Source organism: Ursus maritimus, unplaced genomic scaffold, assembly GCF_017311325.1.
Source record: "Ursus maritimus isolate PB19 unplaced genomic scaffold, ASM1731132v1 scaffold_24, whole genome shotgun sequence".
Lineage (NCBI taxonomy): Eukaryota > Metazoa > Chordata > Mammalia > Carnivora > Ursidae > Ursus > Ursus maritimus.
The window spans coordinates 15,120,517-15,134,920 of record NW_024424897.1 but is presented as its reverse complement, the minus strand read 5'-3'; the positions used below and the strand labels follow the sequence as shown (position 1 = coordinate 15,134,920).

Genomic DNA, 14,404 nt, shown 5'->3' with positions numbered 1-14,404 from the left:
CCTGTGACTCTGGATCTCAGGGTTGTGAGTTTGAGCCCCATTTTGGGTGTAGAGATTACTTAAATTAAAAAAGAAGAAGAAGAAGAAGATTACATGTCACAGTTATTTGGTTATGTTAAGATTAGCGGCATCTTCTTCTCCTAAAGGTAAATGTAAATCCAACCTCACTGAGCTATCAGGCCCAAAGATGGGAAATGATTATGAAGCACATTATTTCCACCTCCCACCCACCCCTGTGTAAGGAATGTTTTGAGTTCCTGGGAGAAGAGTTGTATTTCCTGAGGACTCTCCACATGAAAGTCATGATAATCTAGGAATCTTGGGCTTCTAGGAAACTTGAGTCCTGACCTATCCAGGATTTCACATGACTTCCAAGAAGGGCCTCATTAACTCTAGGTGTCCTATTTATGGACTTGGGGATAGCATTGCTCTCAAGAATCTAAGCCCTGGTTATAATATAACCTCTCATATTCCAAGACAAGGAGTCCTACCTCCTAACGAGAACAGGCAGAGCTACTACTGCTCCCACCCAGAATTCTACCTTGGTAGACTCCAGATCTCTCCTTAATGAAAAGTGCTGAAGAGAAAATGAAAAGATCGGGATCCCTGCTGGAGTTACAGCTCTACAGAAGGAATGCAGCAGATGAAGATCAGCTGAGTGAATGGGAGATGCCTCCTGCATCATTCTGAGCTCAGCTGATAGATTTTCATTTATTTTATTTTATTTTTATTTATTTATGTGTATATATGTATGTATGTATTTATTAGCTGATAGATTTTCAGATACAAAATGTAAGGAAAATTCAAAGTCCCTGTTGCCAGGTCCCTTAGTTGGTCATAGATTTACTTCATCTTGGAAATCATCCCCCCTACACAGTTGGATCACAAAGTCGAAACTTCTCTACTACCACCCTACCCCAAGCCTTTTCTAAAAACAGGAGAACACTGACATACTATTTTATGCACTGAGATTGGGGAAGCAACGGCTAGACCGTTTTAGCTCCCACCTCCTTTGTGAGGAAGAGAATGACTTCTTCTAGAGGACTGGCAAGGAGGAGCATCAAACAGGAAGAGTTTTCCAGGCAAGCCAAAAGTAAAGAAGTAGTAATAACTCTGGAGTGGTTGGGCCTAGGAAATGATATGTGTCCCAGGGAGATCAGGTCAAGAAAAAGCTCCTTTGAAGTGAGCAAGATCAGTCTCCTGGGAATCCAGTTGGGAAGCTGGGGGTTCTGGTTGGTTCCCTGGCTTGTGTCTTAGGTATCCCCTTCAACCTTGCCTTTCCTGCCAGGTGAGTTTCCTATTGAAAAGACTGGACCCTCTGCTGTCACCACCGAGGCCAGACCTACTCCCCAGGCTGGTGTTTGGGAGGGCTAACATAATAATCACTGCAGAGAGGAGGGGAGTGGGGCCAGACCTCCTCGGCTACGCAGCAGACCAACTGTGTGTTCTGCCATCTTGTACTCCCATTAGAAAGGTAAAGTAAAGGAGGCTGCCCAGCGCTACCAGTACGCCCTGAAGAAATTCCCTCGAGAAGGGTTTGGTGAGGACTTGAAAACCTTCCGGGAACTAAAGGTGTCTCTCCTCCTCAACCTCTCTCGATGTCGCAGGAAAATGAACGTAAGTCCCTCTCCTCCCAGCTGCTTTCTACAGCCCTGGAAGCTGACAGTCCACGTCACTCCCTGGCTCTTACCAGGCCCCTGAAATCGTTCTCTGCCCCATTTGGAACTTGGTTGTCCTTCACAGAGCACTGACATTTGCAATTTGAAAGAAATCAAGTCTAAGTACAATCCGTATCTTAAACTGTAAAAAAGTTAATGCTGTGGGCATTTTTGGAGCTTTCTGAATTTTTAGTTCCCACTGAAAGTGATTGGAATACCATCATCATCGCCTCCTACCCCCAAGTCAGTTTTCTGGTCTTTGGGAAAATGTGAGAGCAGTGGTCACTAGAATTCCAGCTGCAATTAGATATGAATTGCAGTCACTCCCTTCCTTTCTAGTAGACCCCTAGTCACGTAAGGAAGGTCTGGAAAGAGGACTCAGGACCATGGACTGGCAGGTTTATTTCGAAGGCTAATCTTGAACTTTTCACTCCTTTCCTCATCTTTTTACGCCAGCATGCCATGCCCCTTCTTGTCGCAGAGGGAAACGTAGAACTCTTCCTAGTCCTCTGTTACCCCCCTAGTAGTCCTTGGTCCTTCTTGCCTGCTGTGCAGAAACAGTCTTTGTTGCCCTCAGCCACTGCTCCCGTGACACGCAGATGCTCCCAGGCCAAGAATCTTCTCTCGGAGACTGGGAATAGCAGAGATCGTGTCAGGAACCTCTGCTAACCCCCCGCCTGAGGTCTCACAGTTCCTCGGGAGCTAAAAATAATCCACCCCAAAAAAGAATGCTGATGAGTAGAGAGCTCAGCTGTGCAGAAGGGAGATTTCAGCTGCAGGGGCAAGAGGTCTGCTGTCAGTTCCAGAGAGGTGGTTTGTGTGTATGACCTTCGTATCCTCCATCTAAACCCTGCCAATGAGAAGAGCCCTGATGTCCCAGAGAACACAGTTACGGCCCGAAGAGGCAGAGCTGCCCCACGGTGCTGAGGAGAGTATAGACAGGGTAGCGGTTCCTGTGGGAAGGGGACACCCCAGGGGAAGGCAGTGAGGCTCTTCTGTGAAGCAGAACCAGACCAGCAGTGCCCAGGGCACTGCCAGTGAGAATGAGACAGAACTCAGGAGCCGCTGCCAGCCTGCCGCCTTCTCTCTGCCTGAACAAACAATCTCCTTCTTAAAAGCATTCTAATCATGGCAGAAAGGATGATTGTCCAAAAGAAAAAGAAAAAATTAAAAGATAAGATTGGAAACAGAGTAGTGATAGATGACTCCCATAAGATGGAATGCTCCCTCTCTAGCTCCACCCTTGCTCACAGTTACCAGTCAGCTCCCATGACCACCTGTGCAAGGCGCCTGAGGTCTGCTTCAGTCCGAGATGGCCCCTTACTTCTTGTTCATTTCCAGCCATGCCTCAGCCCTTTGTTCTGCCTCTGGAATCACGCGAATCACGCGTGTCACCAGAGGTTTCTGTGCCATCCTGAGGCTTGACATTGAAAGAAGAGAAAGAACTCTCCTTTTAGCTTAGTATGGAAGGGTATCTTCAAAACTATGGCTTTGTTCCTCAGGTCCCTGTTCCCAGGGTTCTCAGATGAGGACAGATGAGACGCTCCTCCAGGGAGCCTCAGTAATAAAGAGATGAGGTGACAGCATAAACCCTAGTCACAGCCAGGGCCCTCTCTCATTTCATTTTTGTTGTTTTAAATGCTTACTAAGTGAGGAACCAGTTAAGAGAAGGGAAGGCCATTTACTAAGCATCTGCTATGTGCCAGAAACGGCGTTCGGGGCTTTCAAGTGTGTCATCACACATCATCCCACCTGCAAAGTAGATGTGGGTGAGAAAACACAGCACCCCCTCTGAGGGGTTATGGGGTCAACCAGAGGACTGAACCCAAGTCTGCCTGGCTCCCCGACCCTGTCTAGTCTCCATGGTCAGTGCAGCTCTCCTTTCCACAGACCTCATCCTCCTGGACCTCACTCACCCCTTAGGAAGCGGAGGCATAGTGGGTGCTACAGGAAGCTGGGGAGTAGGGTAAGGCCCCGTGTGAGGTAGAGTCTGTGTCTGCCTCATACACGCGTGTGGAACAAGGCCTCAGGTTTCCAACTTCAGGAGCTTCGTTGGGTTAACATTTGGCTTCTGGGCTAGAAGGAACTTCATTAGAAAAGCAGAAGGAAGGCACATTAAAAGTATTTTAATGCTTCTGGGCAGATAAATTCCCAGGAGCTGTTGCAGGGCCATACAGGGCAAAGGCAGAAGGAACTTGCAATCTGGGCCACATGGCTAGAGCCATGCCAGGCATGTCGAGAATCCCAGGTGTTCATCCATAAATGTCAAAGAAATGTACATATATTCTGTTTTATTCCCAAATTGTCTATTTTTCATATCTCTTCAATGACTCATTTGCACACCTATTGTAATGACAGGATTTTGGAATGGCGGAGGAATTTGCTACTAAGGCCCTGGAGCTGAAACCGAAATCTTATGAAGCTTACTATGCAAGAGCAAGGGCAAAACGCAGCAGCAGGTGAGGAGAGAGAGAGAGGGTGACGAGCAAGAGGTCTCTCTTCCGAAAATCTGGCCAAGGCAATGTAGGCCATCCTGGGGCATATGTACCCAAATGTGTCTATCCCTGAGGACTTTCAGGACATGCTTTGGGGATGGCTCCCATTGCACAGAACTCCGCTTGAGACTGGCAAATCTTCAGGGCTATGGAGATCTAGAACATTTTACTTTGGGAGGAAAATGCCTTTGCATTGCTGGAGAATGGCACCTTCTTCCAGAAGCCTCTGCCATCTCTCAATCACTTTTTAACCCCTAGAGCAGACAGCATAAAGAGATGCTGGTGACTTAAGAAGAGGTCACTTAAGCAAAACATCCTTCCTGGCCCTTTTAGAAGGAAAAGTAGGATGGGTGGCTTATACCGCAGGCTCCTCTTTTCCTTTAGGCATTTGAGGAGTCCCTGGATTATTTAGTCTTCCTTCTGAGCTCTCCTCAAGTCTGGTGGCATCAAACCTCCTCCTCACCTTAGTCACCACCACCACACCACACCCTCATGGAGACAGGAGGTCCTTGCTGCCAGGATTGAGGGGGCCCAAGAGAAACTCCGAAACTCCATCCCTCTTGTCCATCTGCTGTGGCTTGGCCAAATGGGCAGGAAAGGCTCTGGAAAGACCTAGAACCTGCCATCACTGATCTCTGGATAACTTGTCACTGTCCTTGATGCCTCCTGCTCAGTGCCCCACCCTTCTCCCAAACTCTTCCCGGGGGAAGAACTGCTTCAGTTTCACTGTTGTGGCCGGGGGAGAGAATATGGTCCTGAAAAAACAAACCCAGGTTAAGTCTAGTGAGGTCGGTGGCAATAATATTAGTCTTAACTAGCTGGGGTAACAAAGTCCTTACAGAAGCTTGACTCTCAAATTCTCTTTTTCCCCAGAGAATTCCTTCCCCACAGGGCCAGTTGCCCCTTTCCTGGGCGATATTAATAGAGAGGATGGGACTATCTCTGAGAGTTCATGTCCTCATCTGTAAATCAGAATCTGAGTTGCCTAGTCAGTGAACCTAATACCTGCCCAGCTCTGATGTAGGAGAACAGAGGAGCGACAGTGCTGTGGGGTGAGGGGGAGAAAAGGGCAGAAAACGGTCTTCTTGCCTAGGACGGAACAGGCCTGAAATTTGGAGCCAAAATATTGAGAATATAAAGAAAATTTATGCTGGATCAGCAAGAATTTTAAATATCGTAGTTACTGTTTTGTTCCTAAGCTAATTGACAGTGACCCTGTAAATGACAACCCCACCCAACCCTCATACTGCCTGGTGTGCATTTGGGCACTAAGAGAATCTTCCTGAAGGGCCTGGCTGGACTGACAAAATGGGGCCATTTCTCTGCTAATACCAGAGAGGCCAAAAGGAAGATGGAGGCTAAACAGGCTAAAGAAGCATTCTGGACTCTTCCAGAATGACAGCCTACCTGTTTCCTTCCTTACAAATCAATCGAAACCACCACCGCCCCCCCCCGCCCCCCACCCCCGACTCCCCCAGACGCTACCCCCCAGGTCTCTGAAATAGTGACCTTGTCCTCAGCTCTTGGTGATCCCTGTTGATTCAGAATAACTCCAGTTCCTGTGTTTACATTTTGTCAAGCAGACAGTTTGCAGCAGCCTTAGAGGATCTGAACGAGGCCATCCAGCTCTGTCCGAACAACCGTGAGATCCAGAGGCTCCTGCTGCGCGTGGAGGAGGAGTGCCGCCAGATGCAGCCGCCGCCCCCGCCGCCGCAGCCGCCGCAGCCGCCGCTCCCGGAGGAGACGGAGCCCGAGCCGCAGCACGAAGACATATACTCTGTACAGGATATATTCGAGGAGGAGTACCTGGAACAGGATGTTGAAAACGTGTCCATCGGCCTCCAGACCGAGGCTCGGCCCAGTCAGGGGCTGCCGATCATCCAGAGCCCGCCCTCGTCTCCGGCCCATCGGGACTCCGCCTACATCTCCAGCTCGCCCCTTGGCTCGCATCAGGTTTTTGACTTCCGTTCCAGTAGTTCCGTAGGTTCTCCCACCAGACAGGGCTATCAGTCCACCTCACCCGCTCTTTCTCCAACTCACCAGAACTCTCATTACAGGCCTAGTCCACCACATACTTCCCCAGCCCACCAGAGCGGCTCTTACCGCTTTAGCCCCCCTCCCGTGGGAGGACAGGGCAAGGAATACCCAAGCCCTCCCCCGTCCCCGCTCCGTAGAGGCCCTCAGTATCGGGCCAGCCCTCCAGCGGAGAGCATGAGTGTCTATAGATCCCAGTCTGGCTCACCCGTGCGTTATCAGCAAGAAACAAACGTTAGTCAGCTTCCTGGCAGACCAAAATCTCCATTATCCAAAATGGCCCAGCGGCCCTACCAGATGCCTCAGCTTCCTGTGGCAGTTCCCCAGCAAGGCCTCAGGCTACAGCCTGCCAAGGCCCAGATTGTGAGAAGCAACCAGCCCAGCTCAGCGGTTCATTCAAGCACTGTCCTGTCCACGGGGGCCTATGGCCAGGTAGCCCACTCAATGGCTAGTAAATACCAGTCTTCACAAGGAGACATGGGAGTAAGTCAGAGCCGGTTGGTTTATCAAGGGTCAATTGGGGGGATCGTAGGGGATGGGAGACCTGTGCAGCATGTCCAGGCTAGCCTGAGTGCGGGTGCCATCTGTCAGCATGGAGGGTTGACCAAAGAAGACCTTCCACAGCGACCTTCCTCAGCATATCGAGGTGGTATGAGATACAGCCAGACACCACAGATTGGGCGTAGCCAGTCCGCATCCTACTACCCAGTCTGTCACTCAAAACTAGACCTGGAGCGTTCCTCCAGCCAGCTAGGTTCCCCTGATGTGTCGCATTTAATCAGAAGACCTATTAGCGTCAACCCAAATGAAATCAAACCCCACCCACCAACTCCCAGGCCGCTGCTGCACTCCCAGAGCGTAGGCCTCCGCTTCTCTCCATCTAGCAATAGTATCTCTTCAGCCTCCAGCCTCACTCCTACCTTCCGGCCATCTTCCTCGATTCAACAAATGGAGATCCCTCTAAAACCGGCATATGATAGGTCATGTGACGAGCTGTCACCAGTGTCTCCCACTCAGGGAGGTTACCCCAGCGAGCCCACCCGATCCAGGACCACACCATTCATGGGGATCATAGATAAAACAGCCCGGACTCAACAGTACCCTCACCTTCACCAGCAGAATCGGACCTGGGCCGTGTCATCCGTGGATACCGTCCTCAGTCCCACGTCTCCAGGCAACCTGCCTCAGCCTGAGTCCTTCAGTCCACCATCATCCATCAGCAACATTGCCTTTTATAACAAAACCAACAATGCACAGAATGGCCATTTGCTGGAGGACGATTATTACAGCCCCCATGGGATGCTGGCTAACGGGTCCCGCGGAGACCTCTTGGAGAGAGTCGGCCAGGCCTCCTCATATCCCGATGTGAAGGTGGCCCGGACCCTCCCTGTGGCTCAGGCATACCAGGACAACCTGTACAGGCAGTTGTCCCGGGACTCTCGACAAGGGCAGACATCCCCTATCAAACCAAAGAGACCATTTGTGGAGTCTAATGTTTAAAAGACGTTTGTTGGAGTGAGACCCATATGTTTTCACTGCACATTTTCAGGCTTGGTTTCCACATTTGAGGTAGTTCTCTGGCTTAATTTCTCATGTAGTTTCTGTGTGGTGTTCAGAGGTGGCAGCCCACATGCTGGAGTTCTTTGCATGCAGCCGACTGGGAAGCTGGCCTCCAGTGAGCCAGGACTTGAGTTTCTCTCGTCTGTGCCCCAGCCACACGCTCTCTCCCTCTCTTCCGACACCAACGAGCAGATTGTTGTGCCGCGTGCTTTAACCCAGGGAGATCAGACACACTGGTCAGCTTTTTCCAGGAGACAATCGCTTTCACTGATGTTCTTGTTGTGTGAATGTCTTTCTCCTTTTTTACAAAAATAAGGTGTTCTCGTTTGTTTTCTTCTAGGAACTTTAGAAAGAGTATGACGCCCCTTTGCCTTTGCATTCTTATCCAGTGTTATCCAAATAGCCAATCCCAGTGCATTCTTGTGCCATGGTCTCCCCTGGACTGCCAGCTCTCTGCAGTCATCAGGTCTAGAATGTTCATTTAGGTTATTGCTGGTCTTCCTACGGGGGCAAAAGGATCAAGGAGAAAGAGAAGAAACAGGTCTATTAAATTGGAAGGAAAAAAACAATATAATTATTTGAAATGTCACTATATTGATTTTCCAAGAAGCGTTGTATGAATATTTGGAAAACAACCAACCCTTTAAATATTTCACTCAGCCAAGGAAATCGGATGAGAATCATGGGTATTTTTAAATAATCCACTGAGAGGTATTCTTTAGGTTTTTAGCCAACAGTTAACTTTTAAAATCTGATTTTTCCATGGGTTGTGGGGAGCAATACATAAATATATAGAAAGAGAGAGGACGAAAGACTGTTCTGGATTCCCAGTGAAAGGCTAGAGAAAATCTTTGTCTTGAGAGTCTACTCTTTGGGTCCTGAGATATCACTGAGCATCATACTCCACAGAAGCAAACTCTTGCCGAGGTTTGACTGGTACATGAATCCTGTTAGTTGGGTCTTCACCCAGAGCCAGATTGTGTTCTACCGGCCCTCCTTTTTTCAACCCACATGGTGTAGTGAAGAAATTGGTTCTCTGAGAAGCAAGTTAAATTCTCTCGGGACTGTTAAGACTTTATTCCTGAAGTTTGCACCCAGGGCCATTGCACCCTGCGCCAGACATGGTCTGATTCCGTTTCGAGATCTATAGTTTCATTACCTATTACTCTAGGAATTGTTTCTTCTTTTCTTTTTTCAAGGTAGGAGTGTTTGGGGAGCAATCTTTGAAAACCAGACACGGCAAAGTGTTTCAGGGAAAAGACAGACCCTTTTCAGCCCTGGGTGGGGGCTCATGAGACAGACAGCAGGTCTTCTGATCCAGTTAGCCTCCACACTTCTTCTGTGTCTTGTGGTCGTTTGCTGACCTGTCCTTTGCGTGACTGAGGCCAGCACGAGATGGACAGCAAGAACACTGAAACCAAAGCCTTAGCACAGGCCTGGTACTGACTGCACATCAGTTCTGAAAACTTAAGAAACTGAGCAAAAGAGAATCTGTTCTCTATTATTAGGAATCATTCTCTTGTTAGTAAAGGGCTATTGGAAGGGCAGTTTCCTGAATAAAAATCCAGATGTGACCAGACCTGTTTGTAATAGTAAGTGTCCTCTGAAAGCATCATAAGACATGGGGAGCATGAAGCTGAGATCAGAAACATTTCTCTACTAATTTAGATTCTGCCAAATAGACGGACCCCTCTGCCCCCAAGCCTGAAACAGGCCAGGACTTGTCTCCATGCTAGAAGCAGACAGCTGGGCCTGCTCAAGACCCAGACTCTTCCCACTGTCTCTGATGCCTAGGGACTGTCTCCTGCTAGCTAGCCCAGGCTGGGCACCGGCGTCTCGTCCCTTCCCTTCTCCCTCTCTTTCTCTCACCGAGAAGATGAAATGTCCAGCTGTAGCACCAGCCTACAGCCAGGAGCCTGGCTTCCGCTTTGTCCAGGGCTCAGCCCTCCAGGGCCCTTTGCATCTCCTCCCTTCCTAAGCCCCTCTCACTGAGGAGCTGCTGCTACATTCTCAACAATTTTTGCATCCGTCAGAAAAGTGTCCCTGCTTATTTGGAACGTCGCGCGTGCGACCCGCGCTCAGCTCTCTCAGTGAGCGAGCGGGTTCTGCATGTCCCAAGCATGCCCCTGATGCCGCTTGTCCCCAGGGTCTCTCTCGGTTTTCCTGGACAAACAGGAGATTTAGGGTCTATGCCTTATTGGGCAAAACACTTAAAGCAGTCAAAATGCAACTCTTTGTTAGCCATTGTAAGAGGGAGTGACTATCACTACTGGGCGCTGGTTGAGTTTGACTGGAAAATGCCAACTGGACCTTCCTGGGGGCAGGAGAGCGTTTTTCCTCGCAGGCAGACTGCCCGTGCCCTGTCGGGCTACTTCACTGCCAGGGGCTGATCTTAGTACCGAATCTCCGAGATGGCCCCGCCCCCGGCGACACTGAATCAATGTCTGGCTTCCAGTGGGGGAAGTTTTTCAGATGAACCTGGTAAGTTCCACTCACCCAATTCACATCACTCTGAAATGGAGACAGTGGTAACCTCAGCCTCTAGGTTTCTCGCCAAATTGTACGTTTCATTCACCCAAAATTCTTGCACTAATGGGTTCCCATCACATCATGTCTATAAATGGGTGCACTTTACTGTTTGAATTTGTAACTCTGATAAATACTGGATATTTAAGTGTGCGTAATGTCTTCATTAGAAAATAGCAAAANGCAAAACCGCTCTTGTCTTTTAGTGTATCTTTCAAGGAAAAAAAAAGGAAAAAAAGGAAAGAAATCAAGCAGTGGATCACAACATTTATAGCACAAGAAATAACTGTTGTATATAAGCATCAAAAAGATTAAGAATTTTTAAATACGAAAAATATTTGCAGTGATTTTAAAGTGCTTTTCCAGCAATTTTCTTAGGGACTCCTGAGACATGGTTACTTTATTTACTGGATCAGTAAGGCACACAATTAACAATTAAAAATTAATGTTTATTTACAAAGTAAAGGGAAAACCTGTGTAACATGAGAATTTGGCACGGACAAAATGGAGACCATTTTGTATCTGCTGTTGTATCTCGTCCGGGTTGCAGACGTGCACTATTAAAGCCCCAGGTTAATAGAGCACAAACCCTTCTTGTTCCTCTCCCATGTGCCCCTCTTTCTAGATGTGTCTAACTTAAACTCGAAGGCTCAGGAAAATTCCACTAATTAGAATCATGTACAGTACCCCAGGTTGTTGTCCAGAGATACAAGTTTGCTAATTTAGTTAAGCCTGGATTATTAAACACTTTTCCTAAATTATTGTAAACAGAACAGCCTAGAGAAAGGTATTCTCGGTCCTTATATTGTATAGTAGTTTATGAACCCCTCTCTAAATATTGGTATTTTTATATTCCAGAGATGTACCCAATAGAAAATTTAACCAGTATCTAATTTAATATCCATAAGTATTTTCCTTAGATTTTAGTCCTACACAGTGGGTTATGTGGACGTCACCTTGCTTCAACCATACTCTACCACTAGGTGTCACTGTGGCTCTGCACCAGGCTTGTCTGGTGGCAAAGAACGGCAGCACGTCCCCCTGGAGGAGCCGCTTCCAGGGCAGTAGGCAGGCCCAGAGGGTTCAGGAAGAAGGGGATAGAGGCCTGCAGAGGGGTCTTCACGTACCTGTGCCCATTGTGGCAAGATAAGCTCTTTGAACACTACCCGCTTTGGACCTTCAGCCAGGCAGAGGCCGGGAGAATGTTGACTAGAACTCCCTTGCTCTGGTGGATGGGTGGGTATGAGGAAGCCTCCTTTACTCCCCATGAGCGTCCCTCTCAGTTCCTCTTGGCCTCCAACTTTTATAACTCCAGAGATGTCACAGTTGGCTGGTTTGATTCAAAAATCGTTATTTTTCTACTGCAGAAATGCCTTGGACAAAACCAGTTGCTCACTGAATCTTTGCCACAAAATGGAACAGGCTCCCCCTGGGGCGGAGGGGGGGGCAGGATGTTCCCCCCTCCCTGTCCCGGCCTCTCCCACCTGTCTGTCTGTGCTTGGGCTGCCCACTTCTCAAGAAGCCACCTTGCAAAGGCAGCCTGCTGCTGCTTCCACACCAAGGCCCGTGCTGCCCCGTCGCGTGCACGTCGGGAGGTGTGGCTTTTTCTCCTTTTCCTCTAGGAATTCCAGACTGACCATCTGCCATGACTAACAACAAAGAACAAAGGGCTTAGGGGTAAGAGCTACCTACAAAGACGTGTCATGGAAACCTTCACCATGCAATGCCTTGAACTCAGCTCTGGCTGCTCCCCAGAAAAGGTGGCTGGCTGGGGGCCTGGACACAAGCACAATGGGGACGGTAGAGCCACTGTGCAGAGCTGCTTGAATAATCACTGGGTCTTCATCAACTCCGTTTCTAACAGACCACTCAAGGGCTGAAGTGTTGGTAACCTGCATTTCGGTGTCCAATGCCTCACAGCTGCTGAGCCACCCTGAGATGCTTGTGGCCACATGATGGCCACGGTCAGAGCTTTGAAAGTCAGTACCAAATGAATGCGTCATTGGACACCAAAAATCAAGTGTTACTTTCATGTTTCCTCCCCCACATCATCTCACTTCTTCCTGCTGACTCTGATGATCTCCACTAAGCCAACCTGCCAGGTTTTAGCTGAACGCATATAGATGCAGGCCAGCATCACTCTCGTTTTTCAGACAGACCTACTCTGTGGAAAGGAAGGAGCCTAGCTGCTTTGTTTCTGTAGCACTTAATGGCTGGATTTTTCTTTTGCCTAATCACCAACCACAACACCTGGCTAGGGGGACTCCACTCCATCCCTTCAGTCCCTAGGACCAGACCGACCGTTAATTCTGGAAATTCAGTACTTGAATGTACCTGCCTTATCGTGTACCAGCTTACTGGAAAAAAGAGTTAGAAATGCCGGCTCCAGATCTCTCCTTCATTCACAGGTTATTTTCCAAATCCTGTAAGTTACACTTCCTGTTCCAGTTTGGTTTTGGGGTTTTTTTGTTTGTTTTGTTTTGTTTTTTTCTCTTTGGCTGATTCCTGCTGACTGGGGCCAGTTCCTCATCAGGCTCAAGGCAGGTGCCGTCCTCAGGCGTGGCCTCCTTTCCATTTAGCGCAGCATCTCCGTCTCTGTTCTGTCTCCTCCAAATCCAAGATGATTTTAATTAGTACAGACATGTACAGTCTACAATTAAAGAGTGATTTGTACTAATATGATTTTGATTCCTCCTCCTCTTTGCTGTCCTTTCAAGACACTTGCTGGAAAAAGCTTTAATGCACTTAGTTTTCCTTTAGGTTTTCTATGACTCAGATGTAAAGGACTTTCTCTGTACAGTATATTATCCAATGCATGTTTGTTCTCTCTCCCGATATATTGAACACCACACAGTTGTGAACCCGTGCAGTGGGGATGCCCCACACCCCACAGAGGCACCTAGCCCTGTGTATAAGGAAAGACATTTCCCTTTGCTGTGCTTGCTTGAGCAGTTGTATTGTCTGTACACGTGAGCTGTGTGAGATCGATGTGAAAAGTGAAATGAATGCATTTTCCTGCCCATGTGTACAGATCGCCATCCGTACAATGAACTGTATGTATGAAAGCAAATGTACTTATTTATAAAGGGTAACACTTGGAAAAACACGGTGTTGTGGTGCTTTCTCCTTCCGGTACAGCGCCCCTCCGGGGAGTGGACTCGAGCTCGCCCTCCCCGAGGCCCCTGCAGTGCTGAGGAGGGACCTCACTGAGGTCTCCCCCAGGGACCCCTTCCGCAGGTTAAGGCTGAGGCCAAATTCCTGGTGATTCGGCTGGTCTCTTGCGGGACATGCACAGTCCCCCCTTCAGGCTTGTTTTCATTCAGTGAGGTGACTGAGCACCCCTCGGAGTTGGGGCAGCACGGTAGGCACTAGAGAGAGCTGTGGCTAAGAAAAGACAGTTCTGTGGGCATGTCAGCGAAGGCTTGCAGGACCCACTGAGAGAAGCAGGCTTTTTCCTCAGTGAGTTTCTCTCCCGCCAAACCAAGGGAGCATTGAGCTCTTGTCTCATTTTCGTAGCTGAGGCTGCAGGCCCGAGGCAGGGGACAGCCCTAGCTAGAGTTCCCCAAGTGAACTTGGTCAGAGCTGGAAGGCCACTGCTTCCAGCAGCTTTACCGTCTCTTCAGAAATCTGACCAGAATTTCCCATCCTCACCTGCTAGAGCGCTCAGGCAGCTGCATCATAAGCGGAGAAGCTGCGGGTTTCCTGAAACCGGCTTGAGAGCCTCGATACCTTTTCTTAAAAAGTGGCCAGCACGAGTCCTGCAGGCTTTCCTGCCTCGCTGGTCCCTGTCTACTGCAGGGACAAGCAAGGAAGGAGACTGCTTCCTCTACACACCACGTTGTGAACAAACATCCCTGTTGTGTAACTGCATCCATTTCCCCCAAACAGCCAAAGCCGGGGAAGCAGGAGAACAGCAGCCTGGACGCCAGTTACCTTCAACAGGAGAGGAGAGGACTCTGGAAGGAACCACCTGCTCGGTCTGAAAAGTCGGAGCTCTCAAGGGGTCCAAACCCAGTCAGGTGAGGGACATCCTGAGAAGGTGAAGGACAGGAGAGCTACCCCCTTTGTGTCTGGCATCATTTGAGTGTTTGCAAACACAGAGACCCTTGATGCAGAGGCGAGCACAGAGGT

At 48.9% G+C, this 14,404-nt stretch overlaps 1 protein-coding gene across 1 annotated transcript in view; it reads left to right on the top strand.

The window, feature by feature from the left end:
* Positions 1 to 13,377, top strand: part of TANC2 (tetratricopeptide repeat, ankyrin repeat and coiled-coil containing 2) — a 150,902-nt gene extending 137,525 nt beyond the window's left edge. Inside the window, exons 20-22 of the mRNA XM_040640428.1 lie at positions 1,471 to 1,617; positions 4,017 to 4,117; positions 5,737 to 13,377. Of these exons, the coding sequence (XP_040496362.1) occupies positions 1,471 to 1,617; positions 4,017 to 4,117; positions 5,737 to 7,687 (2,199 nt within the window). The 3' untranslated portion in view covers positions 7,688 to 13,377. The remainder of the gene's footprint in view (positions 1 to 1,470; positions 1,618 to 4,016; positions 4,118 to 5,736) is intronic.
* The last annotated feature ends 1,027 nt before the right edge of the window (positions 13,378 to 14,404 follow it).